Source organism: Takifugu flavidus, unplaced genomic scaffold (genome assembly GCF_003711565.1).
Source record: "Takifugu flavidus isolate HTHZ2018 unplaced genomic scaffold, ASM371156v2 ctg244, whole genome shotgun sequence".
In the NCBI taxonomy this organism is placed as follows: Eukaryota; Metazoa; Chordata; class Actinopteri; order Tetraodontiformes; family Tetraodontidae; genus Takifugu; species Takifugu flavidus.
The window spans coordinates 1,622-19,112 of record NW_026621902.1 but is presented as its reverse complement, the minus strand read 5'-3'; the positions used below and the strand labels follow the sequence as shown (position 1 = coordinate 19,112).

At 42.5% G+C, this 17,491-nt stretch overlaps 3 gene segments (V, D, J or C); all 3 read right to left on the bottom strand.

Moving 5' to 3' along the window:
• Positions 1 to 6,222: 6,222 nt before the first annotated feature.
• Positions 6,223 to 6,709, bottom strand: LOC130519905 (Ig heavy chain V region 5A-like). The segment is given in 2 exon segments: positions 6,223 to 6,564; positions 6,655 to 6,709. Coding segments are annotated over 2 exon segments (345 nt in total).
• A 4,403-nt stretch (positions 6,710 to 11,112) lies between these two features.
• Positions 11,113 to 11,690, bottom strand: LOC130519904 (immunoglobulin heavy variable 3-30-3-like). The segment is given in 2 exon segments: positions 11,113 to 11,480; positions 11,566 to 11,690. Coding segments are annotated over 2 exon segments (366 nt in total).
• A 4,939-nt stretch (positions 11,691 to 16,629) lies between these two features.
• LOC130519907 (Ig heavy chain V region 6.96-like) lies at positions 16,630 to 17,232 on the bottom strand. The segment is given in 2 exon segments: positions 16,630 to 17,075; positions 17,160 to 17,232. Coding segments are annotated over 2 exon segments (366 nt in total).
• Between the last annotated feature and the right edge of the window lie 259 nt (positions 17,233 to 17,491).

The following is a 17,491-nucleotide window of genomic DNA, read 5'->3' as shown; positions in this document are numbered from 1 at the left end:
CAGCTGTGCTCTGTTGTCGTCTCTGGAGATGATAAACCGGCCTTTGACTGACTCAGAGTAGTACTTAGGGCTGCTACTGGTGCCGATTAAAGCGATCCACTCCAGTCCTTTTCCAGGAGCCTGTCTGACCCAGACCATGTAGTAGCTGCTGAATGTGAATCCAGCGGCTGAACAGGTCAGTGTGTGAGATTCCCCAGGTCTTTTAACCACTGGTTCAGACTGGGTCAGAGTCTGAGCATCAACACCTGTTTAGAAGATGAAACATCAAGTTAATCAGATGATGACTAAAATCAAAGTCTGTCAACAATCAGAATGAGTGAAGATCTTCACCTGCCCAGCAGATAGTTAGAAGCAGCAGTCCTGTCCTACAGTCCATCATGTTCAACTGTGTGTCCCCTCTTCTCTGTCCTCCTCTCTGCTCTCACATAAGTAGACGTGGAACACATCTGAGTTTTGCATCGACTCCTCCTCAGTAAAGAACTGGATTTGATTGTGATGCCTCCTCCTCTTTGGAGGATGTGAGCCAATGATCTCAGACTTTTTAAAACCTTTAAATTAATGGTTCGTTAGTGGTCCAAGGACTAAGGACTAAGTGGTGCTTGTTATCAGTCCTATTCCAGCTGCTAATTCTGTTTTTTTTTGTTGTTGTTTTTTTAATGCAGAAAGGCCTTTAGAACATCTCGAGGGAGAACTCTGAGATGTGGGAATTTAAACGGATTCCAGATTTCAGTCACTGACATTGAAGTATTTTCAGGCACGTAAAACAACTCTTTCTTCAATATTTAATCAATATTAATAAACAAGGACAGAATTTTGTCCATAAGTCTTCATTTGATCATGAATGTTTGGGTAACAATATTAAACACTGATATATGTTAAAATTGTGACCTAGTGTGTGTTCTTTAAATTTTGGATGTATGTTGAGATTAACTGTTGTGATCATTGATGAAATTACTGAGTAACACATTTATTGTTTCTGCTCTGTCCTTGTGAAACTACTTCTCATATCCATGATTTTTTCTTGCAGAATATTGAGGCTAAAATGTTTAGGATTCTGTAAAAGCAGTTTTGAATATATTAAGTAATTTTAATGAATGTATCCGTATCAAAACTCTTCTATATTTTAATAGTGTCTTTTAAATTGTTCTGTTCTAAAAGTATTGATCTAAAGCAACTTTCCTCAACATTTCAAAGTCAACCATGTTGAGGTGATTAATCATTCCTGGTGTGACAGCGCCCCCTCTGGTGATGTTGTGTTGATGCTCCGAGGGGTTTTTGTTCAGCTCCACTGATGCTTTGTGTTATTGTGTATCTGGCACAGTAATACACAGCAGTGTCTTCAGGCTGCACATTCACTCCATTTAGAGTCACTGTGTTGCTGGAAGAGTCCAAACTGATGCTGAACTTGTTCTTCAGGGAAGCTTTGTAAACTGGGTTGTATCCAACACGATGGTATCCAATCCACTCCAGTCCTTTCCCTGCAGGCTGTCTGATCCAGCTTGTGTAATAGCTGCTAACAGAATAGGAGACCTGACAGGTGATGGTCAGACGCTGACCTGGCTGCACAGTCACAGAGGCTGGCTGTGTCAACTGTTCACACTTCACACTGTGGATGAAGAGCAGAAGATTGAATCAGTGGACGTAGAGGGAACAGTCAGGGTGATCACACTGTCAGTGTCTCTGGCTCAGTCAGACTCACAGGATCCAGCTGCCAACAGCAGCAGCAGAGCTACAGAGAACATGGTGGTATTGAAGCTGATCTGATGGGAGCTTCTCTTCTTCTGCTGCAGCTAACAGCAGGATGTCAAGTCTTTATAGCAGATGGACAGGAAGTTCCCTTTGCATAGCGAAGAACTCTGACAGGATATAAAAGAAGCACCAACTGTTCTGACCACAAAACACCAAACAGAAATCAGCTCAGGGTAGAAACAATGTTATGTTGTTTTATTTCACACTAAGTAGAATAATATAGTTAAATCTTTCATTCTTATTGTAAATAATTACTTGCGATTTGAATATGAATCACTGAGATTAAGAGTAATCAACTAGACAGACAGAAATTTCTTTTTGATATCGGGTTGTCAGTGATTACATCATTTCATTTTAGTATAAATAAATTTAGATTTCTTAGTAAGAAAAAATCTCCTTTACCAATGTAAACAGAAATTAATTACTGTATTTATAATACCTTCAGTCAATTCACCTCTGAATAAATGTTTTTATCATATTCAATCTAATTAATTGAACATCTGATGTCACTGATTTGACTGTCAATTGTTTTTGTCTTTTTACAGTCAAACAGGATTTTGTATCACAGACCAGAATGAGACATCCTCGGACAGACACCTGAGGGACCCCTAAAGTAACAAGTGAGAAGGAAGAAAAAAATCCAAAAGGCTGTTTTGAAATCTGCTGAACTGCATCAGTGATTGCAGGACAATGGAAACAGTATGGGAGTCACCACAGTCATTTTTAAATCCTTTGGGTAGAGAAGATAGATTACCTGAGGTTAATTGTTGATGACCAAATATTGGAGCATTGAAGGTAAAACAGTTGTAGAGAGTGATGGTGGATCAATGAGAATTAATACATGTTCAGTTGATGATAGTTTATGTTAATTAAATGAAATGACTTTAAAGTAAATTTACAAATTAGTCATGTAGGCACTTTACATTAATTTTGGTTAAAAGCAGTAGTAAATTTAAATAATTTAAATAACATTTAAAAGGCATGCATTATTAAAATAAAGACAGCGTTCACTTCAGCTCTTCACAGCAGTAAATATGAGAAGTGTGTGTGTTTTGTACAGCTGCTGAACTGACTTCAGTCACTGTGACTCTCGAGCACAATAATAAACAGCAGAATCTTCAGTCTTCAGGCTGTTCATCTGCAGATTCAGTTGTGCTCTGTTGTTGTCTCTGGAGATGATAAACCGGCCTTTGACTGACTCAGAGTAGTACTTGTCGCTGCCACTGGGGCTGCTGATACGACTGATCCACTCCAGTCCTTTTCCAGGAGCCTGTCTGACCCAGACCATCCAGTAGCTGCTGAACGTGAATCCAGAGGCTGAACAGGTCAGTGTGTGAGATTCTCCAGGTCTTTTAACCACTGGTTCAGACTGGGTCAGAGTCTGAGCATCAACACCTGTTTAGAAGATGAAACATCAAGTTAATCAGCTGATGACAAAAAGTCTGTCAACAATCAGGATGAGTGAAGATCTTCACCTGCCCAGCAGATAGTTAGAAGCAGCAGTCCTGTCCTACAGTCCATCATGTTCAACTGTGTGTCCCCTCTTCTCTGTCCTCCTCTCTGCTCTCACATAAGTAGACGTGGAGCACATCTGAGTTTTGCATCGACTCCTCCTCACTTTCATTTGCACAGCATCAATTTGATTGTTACTTTTTGAGTTACTCTTAAAAATAAATATATTTTTTCCCTGTTTTGAAACTGTTTTACAGTTGAACGTGTTGAAATAATAACTTCTTAATGATAACTAATAATTTCTGAACAACTATTCTTTCAAGCCAAATTAACAGTACTCAATTTTCTGCATTGAAATTATTTTAAGGTTGAACAAGACTTATACCAGAATCTAATCTGACTTTTTTTTATGCTTGATAATAAATGTGAAGATATTGCCTTTTTTTTTTTTAGTATGATTGTATTACTGCTGCTAATATTCCTGTGCTGGGATGGATTGTTCAAGTGATGATCTTGACTCAAAAACAAGAAATGAAAAACCACATCAACTGTCACACTGAGACATCTGACTTTGTGTGTTCTGCTGCCACCTTTTGGTCTAAATGGACAAATATCCTGTGGAATTTCAGAAAAGCCTCTCTGCTCTCTTCAACCAGTGTGTTTGGCACAGTAATACACAGCAGAGTCCTCCAGATTTAGACTGAACAGTCTCAGATAAGCCATACTGTTGATGTTGTCTTTACTGATTTCTATACATCCTTTCACACTGCCAGCATAGTCGTTACTGCTGGTATCAGTGAATCCTTCACCGATCGACTCCAGTCCTTTTCCAGGATCCTGTCTGATCCAGTTCATACTAGACCTACGGTAAATGTGAAGTCAGATCTCCGTCAGGACAGATGCAGAGTCTCCAGTGCTTTTTAATGACCGAACTGGAAGGAATGGACTGGAATGACTGAACTGGAAACATGCACTGGTGTGTCTTGCTTAGGTTAGACACTGAATGTTCTTATTTAGTCATCATCCAAGCACTGACTGCTCATACTGAGTTTTGAGCGACATGTTTGCGTTGTGTAAAGATAAGTTGTCTGCTTTGCCTCTGAAGCCTCAGGAATAGTTTGCTCTGGAAACACATGATATGTATAGGATGGACCTGGACAGAAGTAAAAAACTGAATATTAGCATTCGGCAGAGACCATAAGGCATCATTTCAAGTCCAAACTGCTCCAGTTGGTGAGTGTTCAGGTACCTTGGAGACCGGGGGGCGGTGGAGCTGCTACTGCAACTTATTCCCAAGCAACTGATGATTGGGTTTAATTCACTACTATGTATATTCTGGGCTGCATCTTCTGGTCTCTGAGTCACTTTTTTGGCATGAACACACAGACAGGTACCTTCTGAGCAAAAGGTCTAATTTTGTTCAAAGTTCAAAAACTCCTGTCAACATGAGCCAAAAATGAATACATTTTCTTTTGATGATAGTATCTCATACTTAAATTAAGATGGCATTAAGGGAAAATTGCAAATAATTCATGTTGGCACCATTTTTTATGCTATTTATTGTTCAAAATAATCATGAAATCATTATTTTTTTAAGATAATTTAAAAGTAAAAAGGTAATTTAACAAATTAAAAGGCAGAAAATGACAGATCAGAGTATTCAGTGTGCAGTTCTGCTCTTCACAGCAGCGAATATGAGAAGTGTGTGTTTTTGTACAGCTGCTGAACTGACTTCATTCACTGTGACTCTCGAGCACATAATAAACAGCAGAATCTTCAGTCTTCAGGCTGTTCATCTGCAGATTCAGCTGTGCTCTGTTGTTGTCTCTGGAGATGAGAAAACCGGCCTTTGACTGACTCAGTAGTACTGGCTGCTGCCATCATATTTGATATCACTGATCCACTCCAGTCCTTTTCCAGGAGCCTGTCTGACCCCGCTCATCCAGTAGCTGCTGAATGTGAATCCAGAGGCTGAACAGGTCAGTGTGTGAGATTCTCCAGGTCTTTTAACCACTGGTTCAGACTGAGTCAGAGTCTGAGCATCAACACCTGTTTAGAAGATGAAACATCAAGTTAATCAGCTGATGACGAAAATCAAAGTGTGTCAACAATCAGGATGAGTGAAGATCTTCACCTGCCCAGCAGATAGTTAGAAGCAGCAGTCCTGTCTACAGTCCATCATGTTCAACTGTGTGTCCCCTCTTCTCTGTCCTCCTCTCTGCTCTCACATAAGTAGACGTGGAACACATCTGAGGTTTGCATCGACTCCTCCTCAGTGAAGAACTGGATTTGATTGTGATGCCTCCTCCTCTTTGATGATGTGAGCAATGATCAAGACACTTTAAATCTTGTCCAATTAATGATGCACTAGTGGTCCTAGTAATGATTTGTGAGGTACCCCCACACTTCACACTCAGCAGTTCTCGTCCAGCTGAAAATCAATTTTAGTGTACAACAAGAATGTCTAAAGGGAGATTCATGAGATCAGGGATTTTCAATGAATTTGTGACATCATTTAATCGATTTTTAAAAAATACACCTTTTTTCCATGAGTCATCAATTGATCATGAATGTTTGAGTAACAATTTTAAACACTGATCTCTAAAAAAAAAGGGTTCTGGGGTGTGTGCTTTTATTTTGGGTGAAAGTTGAAATTAACTGTTGAGATCATTGAAATTACAGAGAAACAAATACATTGTTGCTGCATTATCCTTATGAAACAATTTTAAATGCATGTGAAATTCACTTGTATCATAATGAGATCAGAAGTTCAGCATTCAACGAAATCAGTCATCATATATGTTTTAGGTCATTTGGTCTTTATTTGTGCAAAAGGAATCCAAAAACATTTTCTCATTTTGTAGTTCATTTTTACTACAAAAAAATTGAAGGTTCCTACAGGTTTTATATTTACTTTAAATTCTGAGGTAAAAATCTTCTTCTCAAACTTTCTGCCTCAACGTTGTTGTCATGATTCATTCCTGGTGTGACAGCGCCCCCTCTGGATGTTGTGTTGATGCTCTGAGGGGTTTTTGTTCAGCTCCACTGATGGTTTGTGTCATTGTGACTCTCTGGCACAGTAATACACAGCAGTGTCTTCAGGCTGCACATTCACTCCATTTAGAGTCACTGTGTTGCTGGAAGAGTCTAAACTGATGCTGAACTTGTTCTTCAGGGAATCTTTGTAGTTGGAGGCTCCAGTATATTTCCGTCCAATCCAGTCCAGTCCTTTCCCTGCAGGCTGTCTGATCCAGTGTGTGTAATAGCTGCTAACAGAATAAGAGACCTGACAGGTGATGGTCAGACTCTGACCTGGCTGCACAGTCACAGAGGCTGGCTGTGTCAACTGTTCACACTTCACACCTGTGAAACAACAAAGAAAAATGCTGATTATAAAATCACACTCAAACAGATCAACTGCTGACTTTGAAAAATCCACAGAAAGAGACTCACATCCAGCTGCCAACAGCAGCAGCAGAGCTGCAGAGAACATGGTTAATGGTGAAAGTCAGGTGCAGAGAACTCCACTGACAGTCTGATGTGATGGTTTTATAGCTGAGGAACAAAAAGAACTCTGAATTTGCATAGAATCAAACATGTGAAGCATCACTGTTGATCTGACTGGAGCCAATAGAAAAGTGGAAACCTACAGTCAAATCATGTTTTACATATAAAGGTCTGCTGTTAGTTACCTTATTAAGATTAAGATGTACTTTATTCATCCCCGCAGGGAAATTGAATTGTAACCTATTAAAATATTCATGAAATTCCTATTTAAGGTTTTGTGGAAATTTACTATGAAATCTACTGTGAAACTTCCTGTGTAGCACAAGTTTATCATGTAACTTTGAATCACTAGAACTGACTTATGCATATACTGAAGAATGTGCGTACGTGCAGGCATTTAATCACACTTCTTGGTGCCACTTTGTGACTGGCTCATGAGGTACCAGAACTTACATAGAACATAATCATTTAAGGTAATAAGATGGCGTCGTCAGTTAATCATATGACCATTTGAACACTGTTGCTAACTTTTCTGCTGAATATAAACCAACACCCAAAAAGGTCCAGCACTTTTTTTTATCTGTTGGCAGACGGAGAATGTTTCTCTCGTATTGTGAAAAGGCCCACAAATGTGTCTAATAAACTTTTACTGAAGATCACGGATTCTCTGGTCGTTTCACGGTCCGAACCTGCGAAGCAGATTTGCAACAGTTTCTTCCTGTTAAAGGGGAGGTTTTCCTGCCACTGTTGCTAGTTAGGTCAGGCCCTGGGATTCTGTGAAGTTCCTCAAAACAATTTAGAATGTAACAGACGGTATATGAATAAAGGTGTCACAGCCCCTTTTCCCCAGTTCCCTCCTGTCCCAGTACTTTTCCACTGCCCTGCTCACAACACACCCTCTGATCACCACACCTGCTCTCAGTCACTGATCACACACCTGCCCTCACTCATCAATCAGCTCACCTACCAGTATACTGTATATTCTCCAGCCTCACACTCACTCAGTGCCAGATTGTTCTTCTGCTTTCATGCGAGACTTTCCAGCATTGTTTCCCTGCCGGATTACCCGTTACCAACCCTGCCTGTCTTCGTTCTGCCTGCCTTGCCTGTTCCCCGGACAACCTACCTGCTTTCTGCCCCTGACTACGACTTCTGCCTCAGCGTCTCTGGTTCCTGTCTCCTCACCTGGTTTAGACTTCTCCGCCCGGCCCCGACTTCGCTGCTGCTCGCCCCACTCCCCGAGCCTGCAACCCATAGACTTTGTGTGGGCCCGGAGCCTGAAGAACGGACTATTTCCTATGTGTCGTTGTCTGCCTGAGTTCCTGTTTGCCCGTGTGTTAATAAAAGGCATTACTACGGTCTAGCTTTCCAGAGTGCTGCATTTGGGTCCAAACTGCACCCGTCACAGTACAATCTGGCCCTACATGGACCCAGCACACTCGTCACCACCTCAGTCTCGTTTGGACCAAGTGGAGGGAAGGCTCCAACAATTCAAGGCCCAGCTAGCCTCCAATGCTGCGGAGGCTCGGCAGACAGCCTCGGTCCTGGAGCGGGCATTAATGTCAGTAGCCACCCAGGTCCAACAGCTGGTGGTCTCAGTGTCACAACCGGCCGCTCCTGTTCCTGCTCCCCCACCAGGCACTGCTCCAGAGCCCCGGGTGGGAACCCCAGAGCGTTATTCTGGGGACCCAGAGGGCTGCAATCCGTCCTCACGAACTGTTCAATCCTGTTTGCTCTGCAGCCCTACACCTTCGCCTCGGAGGCAGCGAAGGTCGCCTTTACCATCAATCACCTGACTGGCAGAGCATGCCTGTGGGGAACGGCAGAGTGGGAGAGGGGCAACGCCAGCCTGTTCCTCTTTCCAGGCCTTCTCTGCGGAACTTCGTAAGGTTTTTGGGCCTGTTTCTCTGGGCCCGGATGCCACCGGGGGACTCATGAGCGTGAAGCAGGGAAGTCGGCCCATTGCTGACTACGCTATCGACTTCCATACCCGGGCCCGGCTTAGTGACTGGAACCCAGCAGCCCAGTGCGACGCCTTCCTCAATGGGCTAGCGCCATACATAAAGGATGCGTTGTTCCCTTTGATCTTCCGCCCTCCCTTGATGGACTCATCAAGCTGACTTCTAGGCTGGACGGGCGCATCCAGGCAAGGAGAAGAGAGCTACGCCAGGGAGAGGTGGCGCACCGGTCGTCTGCCCGCCTGCGAGGATCTCCAGCCGCCTCCAACCTTCTCACAGGGCCCGCATCTGGGGGGGCCGAACCCATGCAGGTGGGACGCACCAGCCTGACTCCTGCGGAGCGAGAGCGATGACAACAGGGGAACCTCTGTCTCTCCTGCGGATAGGCTGGGCACTTTGTCTCTCATTGCCCAGTAAAAGGGGAGGGCTCAGCAGTAGACGGGGGCGTACTGCTGAGCCGGACTCAAGACTCTGCCCCCTGCCCACGGCCATTGTTTCACGTCCGGCTTCTGTTGGCGGGGGGCTCTCACACCCTCGCCACCTTCATAGACTCCGGGGCTGATGTCAGCCTGATCGATGAGGAGCTTGCCGTCCAGCTGGGTATCGACCGGGTTCCGTTACCACATTCAGTTCCTGCCAGCGCCCTGGATGGCCATCTCCTAGGGACTGTCACTCACCAGACCACGCCCATCCACATGCTTCTGTCGGGCAACCACCACGAGACCATACAATTCCACGTCCTGAAGTCACCTCACCTCCCACTCATCCTTGGTTACCCCTGGCTCCGTCGTCACAATCCCCACATTGACTGGGCGACGGGTTCCATTCTGGGGTGGAGTTCCTCCTGTCACCAGGTCTGCCTTAATCAAGCTGCCGCGCCTCTATCAGTCGAATCCATTCCGGCCCCCGACCTGTCTGCGGTACCCTCCGAGTACCATGACTTCCGGGAGGTGTTCAGCAAGGCTAAGGCTACCTCCCTGCCCCCTCATCGACCCTACGACTGCGCCATAGACCTTCAGCCCGGCACCACGCCTCCCAAGGGTCGCCTCTACTCACTGTCTGCGCCAGAAAGAGAGGCCATGGAGGTCTACATTAATGACGCTCTGGCTACCGGGATTATCCGTCCCTCCTCATCGCCTGCTGGGGCAGGGTTCTTCTTTGTGGAGAAAAAGGACAGGTCCCTGAGGCCCTGCATCGACTACAGGGGCCTCAATGAGATCACGGTCAAGAATCGATACCCTCTCCCACTCATCGCTTCAGCCTTTGAGCTGCTTCAGGGGGCCATGGTCTTCACCAAGTTGGATCTCCGCAATGCCTACCACCTAGTCCGGATCCGGGAGGGGGACGAGTGGAAGACCGCCTTCAACACACCCACTGGACACTATGAGTACCTGGTCATGCCTTTCGGCCTTACTAATGCCCCGGCCGTATTCCAGGCACTCATTAATGACATTTTGAGAGACATGCTCAACAAGACTGTGTTTGTCTACCTGGACGACATCCTGATCTTCTCCCGTTCAAGGAGGAACACGTGCATCATGTCCAGGCCGTCCTCCAACGCCTGCTGGAGAACTCGCTGATTGTCAAGGCCGAGAAGTGTGAATTCCATGCTACCTCCGTCTCTTTCCTGGGATACATTATCGGTCAAGGCAGTGTGGAGATGGACCCCTCCAAGGTCTCTGCCGTCACCTCCGGGCCCATCCCCGAGTCCCGGAAACAGCTGCAACGGTTCCTGGGTTCCTGCACCCGTCACATAAAGATTGACTGATTGGTTGATTGATGGATTGAAATAAATCTCACTTTAACTTGGATGTTTGTATTTGTTCCTGTCTTAACTTTCAACAGTGAAAAAGGATATTGCATCATAGACCAAGAATGAGTCGTCCCAAGACAGACACCTGAGACCTCGCAAAAGAAACAGGTGGGAAAGACAACAAAAAATCCAAAAGAGAGCTATGAAATGTATTGAACTGCATCAGGGATTCCAGGGAAATAGAAACAGTTTTGCAATCACCTTAGTCCATTTTAAAATAGTTTTGATAGAGGTTAATTGTAGCTGAACAAACATAGGACCATTGCAGGTGAAAAGTGATTGGAGAGAGTGCTGGCGGGTGAAGGGGTAAAAATGTCAATGCTTAAAACCCTGAGTTCGCTAAGTCTCAGCCTTAACCAGCCAACAGTGAAGGCCATGTGTGTGTATTCATAATGTTTAAGCTATTATTCCTCATATATTCATCCCAAATAGTCAACATTAATCATCGTAGCTCTGATCCATTCAAGCATGTACTGTGTATTGTGTTGTATTGTATTGTTATCTTTGGCTAAAAATAGTTAATGAATTATGTGAATTTATAGGATTTATTAAAAATAAAAAGGTAATATAATAATATGGATTTAAAACGCCTAAAATAATACAATTGTCAGTGTTCAATTCTGCTCTTCACAGCAGTAAATATAAGAAGTGTTTGTTTTTGTACAGCTGCTGAACTGACTTCAGTCACTGTGCGTATCGAGCACAATAATAAACAGCAGAATCTTCAGTCTTCAGGCTGTTCATCTGCAGATTCAGCTGTGCTTTGTTGTTGTCTCTGGAGATGATAAACCGGCCTTTGACTGACTCAGAGTAGTACTGGCTGCTGCCACTGCCGCTGCTGATATAAGCGATCCACTCCAGTCCTTTTCCAGGAGCCTGTCTGACCCAGTGCATCGCATAGCTGCTGAATGTGAATCCAGAGGCTGAACAGGTCAGTGTGTGAGATTCTCCAGGTCTTTTAACCACTGGTTCAGACTGGGTCAGAGTCTGAGCATCCACACCTGTTTAGAAGATGAAACATCAAGTTAATCAGATGATGACTAAAATCATGGTCTGTCAACAATCAGAATAAGTGAAGATCTTCACCTGCCCAGCAGATAGTTAGAAGCAGCAGTCCTGTCCTACAGTCCATCATGTTCAACTGTGTGTCCCCTCTTCTCTGTCCTCCTCTCTGCTCTCACATAAGTAGACGTGGAACACATCTGAGTTTTGCATCGACTCCTCCTCAGTAAACAACTGGATTTGATTGTGATGCCTCCTCCTCTTTGGATGATGTGAGCCTATGATCTCAGCCTTTTTAAACCTTTAAATTAATGGTTCGTTAGTGGCCCAAGGACTAAGGACTAAGTGGTGCTTGTTATCAGTCCTATTCCAGCTGCTAATTCTGTTTTTTTGGGGGTTTTTTTAATGCAGAAAGGCCTTTAGAACATCTCGAGGGAGAACTCTGAGATGTGGGAATTTAAACGGATTCCAGATTTCAGTCACTGACATTGAAGTATTTTCAGGCACGTAAAACAACTCTTTCTTCAATATTTAATCATTATTAATAAACAAGGACAGAATTTTGTCCATAAGTCTTCATTTGATCATGAATGTTTGGGTAACAATATAAACACTGATATATGTTTAAAATTGTGACCTAGTGTGTGTTCTTTAAATTTTGGATGTATGTTGAGATTAACTGTTGTGATCATTGATGAAATTACTGAGTAATACATTTATTGTTGCTGCTCTGTCCTTGTGAAACTACTTCTCATATCCATGATTTTTTCTTGCAGAATATTGAGGCTAAAATGTTTAGGATTCTGTAAAAGCAGTTTTGAATATATTAAGTAATTTTAATGAATGTATCCGTATCAAAACTCTTCTATATTTTAATAGTTTCTTTTAAATTGTTCTGTTCTAAAAGTATTGATCTAAAGCAACTTTCCTCAACATTTCAAAGTCAACCATGTTGAGTGATTAATCATTCCTGGTGTAACAGCGCCCCCTCTGGTGATGATGTGTTGATGCTCCGAGGGGTTTTTGTTCAGCTCCACTGATGCTTTGTGTTATTGTGTATCTGGCACAGTAATACACAGCAGTGTCTTCAGGCTGCACATTCACTCCATTTAGAGTCACTGTGTTGCTGGAAGAGTCCGAACTGATGCTGAACTTGTTCTTCAGGGAAGCTTTATAATATGGGGTGGATACAGCCCAACTTCCAATCCACTCCAGTCCTTTCCCTGCAGGCTGTCTGATCCAGTGTGTCCAGTAGCTGCTAACAGAATAAGAGACCTGACAGGTGATGGTCAGACGCTGACCTGGCTGCACAGTCACAGAGGCTGGCTGTGTCTACTGTTCACCCTTCACACCTGTGAAACAACAAAGACAATACTGATTATAAAATCACACTCAAACAGATCAACTGCTGACTTTGACAAATCACAGAGAGAGAGAGACTCACATCCAGCTGCCAACAGCAGCAGCAGAGCTGCAGAGAACATGGTTAATGTTGAAAGTCAGGTGCAGAGAACTCCACTGACAGTCTGATGTGATGGTTTTATAGATGAGGAACAAAGAAGAACTCTGAATTTGCATCGAATCAAACATGTGAAGCATCACTGTTGATCTAACTGGAGCCAATAGGAGAGTGGAAACCTACAGTCAAATCATGTTTTACATGTGAAGTTCAGCACATGCAAAACAGTTTTGGAAGAATACAGATTTATTTCACAAGATCAAACCAATCAATGGATCTTGATGAGGAGGACAAGAAAAAAATCCAAAAGAAAGCTCTGAAATCTAATAAACTGCATCAGGGATCAAACCAATCAATCAATCTCGGAGGAGGAAAAAAGTCAAACTTTTGAGGACAGCAGCCCAAACCAAAACACAAGATAACCCGGTCAAAGACATGAGGGGCCCACTGGACACTTTAACAAAACACTCTCTGTTACAGGATGGATGGAGAAGTGGTTTTAATACACAAGGACGGGGCAAAGATGATGAGACACAAATGAGGGACATGACAGTAATTAGTATCTTAACAGGACAGAGCAAGACAACAAGCAGAACAAAAATAAATAAAATAATAAACAAACACAGGAGAGTCTAAAACATTATGTCTATTTATGTGCACCTAAGAAAGAAACTGCTGGAAATACTTTGAAAAACTTTCCTGGTAAATCTTTATGAAGATTGTAATTCAGTTTTTGAGAAGGAGACATGTTTGTTGTCTGTGGAGGTTTTTGCACAGCTGTTCCTCTCTGGAGTCACTGTGTTTCTCCGAGCACAGAAGAAAACAGCAGAATCCTCTGCTGTCAGGCTGCTGATCTGCAGGTACTGAGTGCTGCTGGACACGTCTTCAGTCATCACGTAACCACTTTTGAAAGAGCTTCCATAGATAGCAGAGTTTGAACCTGATATCCATCCTCCCGATCCACTCCAGAGCTTTCCCTGGTCTCTGTCGTATCCAGTGGATATAGTAGCTGGTCATGTCAAACCCTGAAATGGTGCAGGACATCTTCACTGTCTCTCCAGGTCTTTTTACTTCAGGCTGAGACTGATCCAGTCTTTCACTCCAAACACCTGAAAGACAATAGAAATACACCCAACAACCAGGTCAAGCCCATTCTGGACCTGTCCACAAGAAGTAACAGCAGCCCTGATGTTCTCACCGTGAACAGTGACAATGATCAGTAAACCTCTGATCACTGTGTTCTCCATTATGTGCTGACACTGCAGTTCTGTGCTCTGATCTGAGCAGAACTGTGTAAAACTGCTCCAGGCTCCTCAAGTTCCTGCTGTTTTTATAGGACAGGAGAGAGTTTGCATAGACGTCCCTCTCTGGGACATTTTCATAAACACCCCAAGACAATCTGAAGAGAGACACTCAGAATCATTCATCATGAAATGTATCCATGGTGATCCATTATATGTTTAATGAACTTGAACCGTATAAATTGTGTCACATGACTGTTTTGATCACATTAGACTGAGCAGAAATGTAGACTTTTAAACATGTCTGCAGGGAGCGTTCTATATTCTAGAATTTAACCTGTCGTACATCTGATCACAGACAATCATCATTTCATCATCATCATCATCATCATCATCATCATCATCATCATCATCATCATCATCATCATCCCACTTGTTTGTTTCATCAATTCATTATTTTCTTATGTTCTAAAATGCTTTTCTTCTGTTTGTTTTCATGGTTTATAGATGTTTGTGCACCTGATCTGTGTCTTCAGCCTCCTCATTATCTGCTGTCACAGAGTTACTAAAGTATGTTTGTGTCATTAAAACTTGTTCAAGGCATCATTTTGGTTAATGCCAGTGAGTCTGGAAGCTGGATGAGATCAAGTCAAAACGTGTGGAAACACAAATCAGCATTATCTCATCATTCTTCAGTGTTGAGAGTCCTCATTTCTTTCTCTCTCTCGTCTGACTCTCTTACTCACACACACACACACACACACACACACGCACATACACACACACAACGCACACACACACATGCACAATCCTTTCCCTATCTTTGTTGGTATTTAGAGACATCATTTATTTCAAAGCTCCCTACCCAACCATAACTATACCAACTCATCCTGAGATGTGTGCAGCACAAATTTAATTTTGACCAACAGTAAAACTTTGTTATTTTTTAAACTTTAAAATCTGTTCTTCAAAAGTTTTAATAAAGTTTGCCTATTAAAGTGATGGTCCCATCTGATCCTGTAATTTTTTTCACCAAATTCAATGAATAAGATACAAGAATATGCAAATCAACTTTAATAATTAGACAGACAGAGAGACAGGTTGATCAATAAGCCAACCAATTGTTCATCCAAACACATTGTTATTGAAGGATGAACAAGACTTTTAACAAAATGTAATATGTCTGATTTTTATGCTTGATATTAATTAGAGTGAAGATATTGTCTTTTTCTTTTTAGCATGATTGTATTACTGCTGCTAATATTCCTGTGATGGAATGGATTTTTTAAGTGTTGATCTTGACTCAAAAATAGGAAATGAAAAACCACATCAACTGTCACACTGAGACATCTGACTTTGTGTGTTCTGCTCCCACCTTTTGGTCTAAATGTAGAAATAACCTGTGGAATTTCAGAAAAGCCTCTCTACTATCTTCACCCAGTGTTTTTTGGGACTGTAATGCACAGCAGAGTCCACCTGATTTAGAGTGGACAGTTTCAGATAAGCCATACTGTTGATGTTGTCTTCAGTGATTTCTATACATCCTTTCACACTGTCCTTTTCCAGGATCCTGTCTGATCCAGTTCATTCTACACCTAAATGTGGAGTCAGATCTCCTTCAGGACAGATGGAGGGTCTCCCATGCTTTTAATGACCGAATTGGAAGGAATGGACTCCATACTGTGACCTGAACCACCTGTAGAGAGGAAATGACATTTAGAAGAAAGTTGTTGGTCTGGGAGAGTCACCGTCTCTCAGCAGTGTCAGACAGCAGCAGAACTCACAGGACAGAGAGTCAGTGAGCAGCATCAGCGAGAGAGAGTGTTCAACATACTGATGCTGGAGATGTGACCTGTCATGGAGCAGAGAGAACAAGAGCAGTCAGCAGGACAGACGTCCACCAGACACTGAAGATTTGCATCAGGGTATCAGGAGGACAGGCTCAAACAGGCTCAAACAGGCTCCAGGAAACCATTCAACAGTTAGTACTCCTCTAATGACTGTTTGACCCAAAGACTAACAATTCAGCAAATGGTAAATAATATTTTGAAGAGTTTGGATGGGGAAATATCTAAAAACACATTCATTCAAAACAAGAATATTTACTGGTTTGTTTATTCATTCATTATCTAACAAAACTTAAAAGATGAGATCATCCCATTTTATTTTGAAGAAACAGGAATGACGCCTCACAGTGTTCATTTTTGTTGTGAGCAGTACTGTGTAAAACTGCTCCAAGCTTCTTTCAAACGTTCCTGGTGCGTTTCAAGAACAAAAAGTTTGTGCAGACCTCCCTCTCTGTTACATTTGTTGCAAGGCACAAAAAAATCTTAAGGAAGAAGGCGTTGAAGCAATCTTGGTGTGAAGGCGCCTCTTGTGGAGATCTTGTTTTGATGCTCTGAGGGTTTTGATCAGCTCCCCGATAAATATTCAGTTATTCTTGAAAAATTTGTGATGTTATTTTCTCATTTATTTGAAAAGGAAATAATTGTATTTTGAAAGAAGAGGAAATATAGATGTGATCAGACCAGGAAATATGAGGTGTGTGTTTTTGTACAGCTGCTGAACTGACTTCACTCACTGTGACCATCGAGGACAATAATAAACAGCAGAATCTTCAGTCTTCAGGCTGTTCATCTGCAGATTCAGCTGTGCTCTGTTGTTGTCTCTGGAGATGATAAACCGGCCTTTGACTGACTCAGAGTAGTAGTACTTGTAGTTGCTGCCGCTGCTGATAGCATAAATCCACTCCAGTCCTTTTCCAGGAGCCTGTCTGACCCAGGCCATGTAGTAGCTGCTGAATGTGAATCCAGAGGCTGAACAGGTCAGTGTGTGAGATTCTCCAGGTCTTTTAACCACTGGTTCAGACTGGGTCAGAGTCTGAGCATCAACACCTGTTTAAAAGATGAAACATCAAGTTAATCAGCTCATGACAAAATCAAAGTGTGTCAACAATCAGGATGAGTTAAGATCTTCACCTGCCCAGCAGATAGTTAGAAGCAGCAGTCCTGTCCTACAGTCCATCATGTTCAACTGTGTGTCCCCTCTTCTCTGTCCTCTCTGCTCTCACATAAGTAGACGTGGAGCACATCTGAGTTTTGCATCAACTCCTCCTCAGTTTCATTTGCACAGCATCAATTCGATTCTCACTTTTTGAGTTTTTCTCAAAAAAATATTTTTTATTTACCAGTTTTAAAACAATTGTGACAGCTTAATTCACATGATTTCAGTCATGAATTTTTAAAATATTTTCACGTAAATATTTAACACAATAAATAAGATGGAATCAATAAGAATATCTTTTTATTGA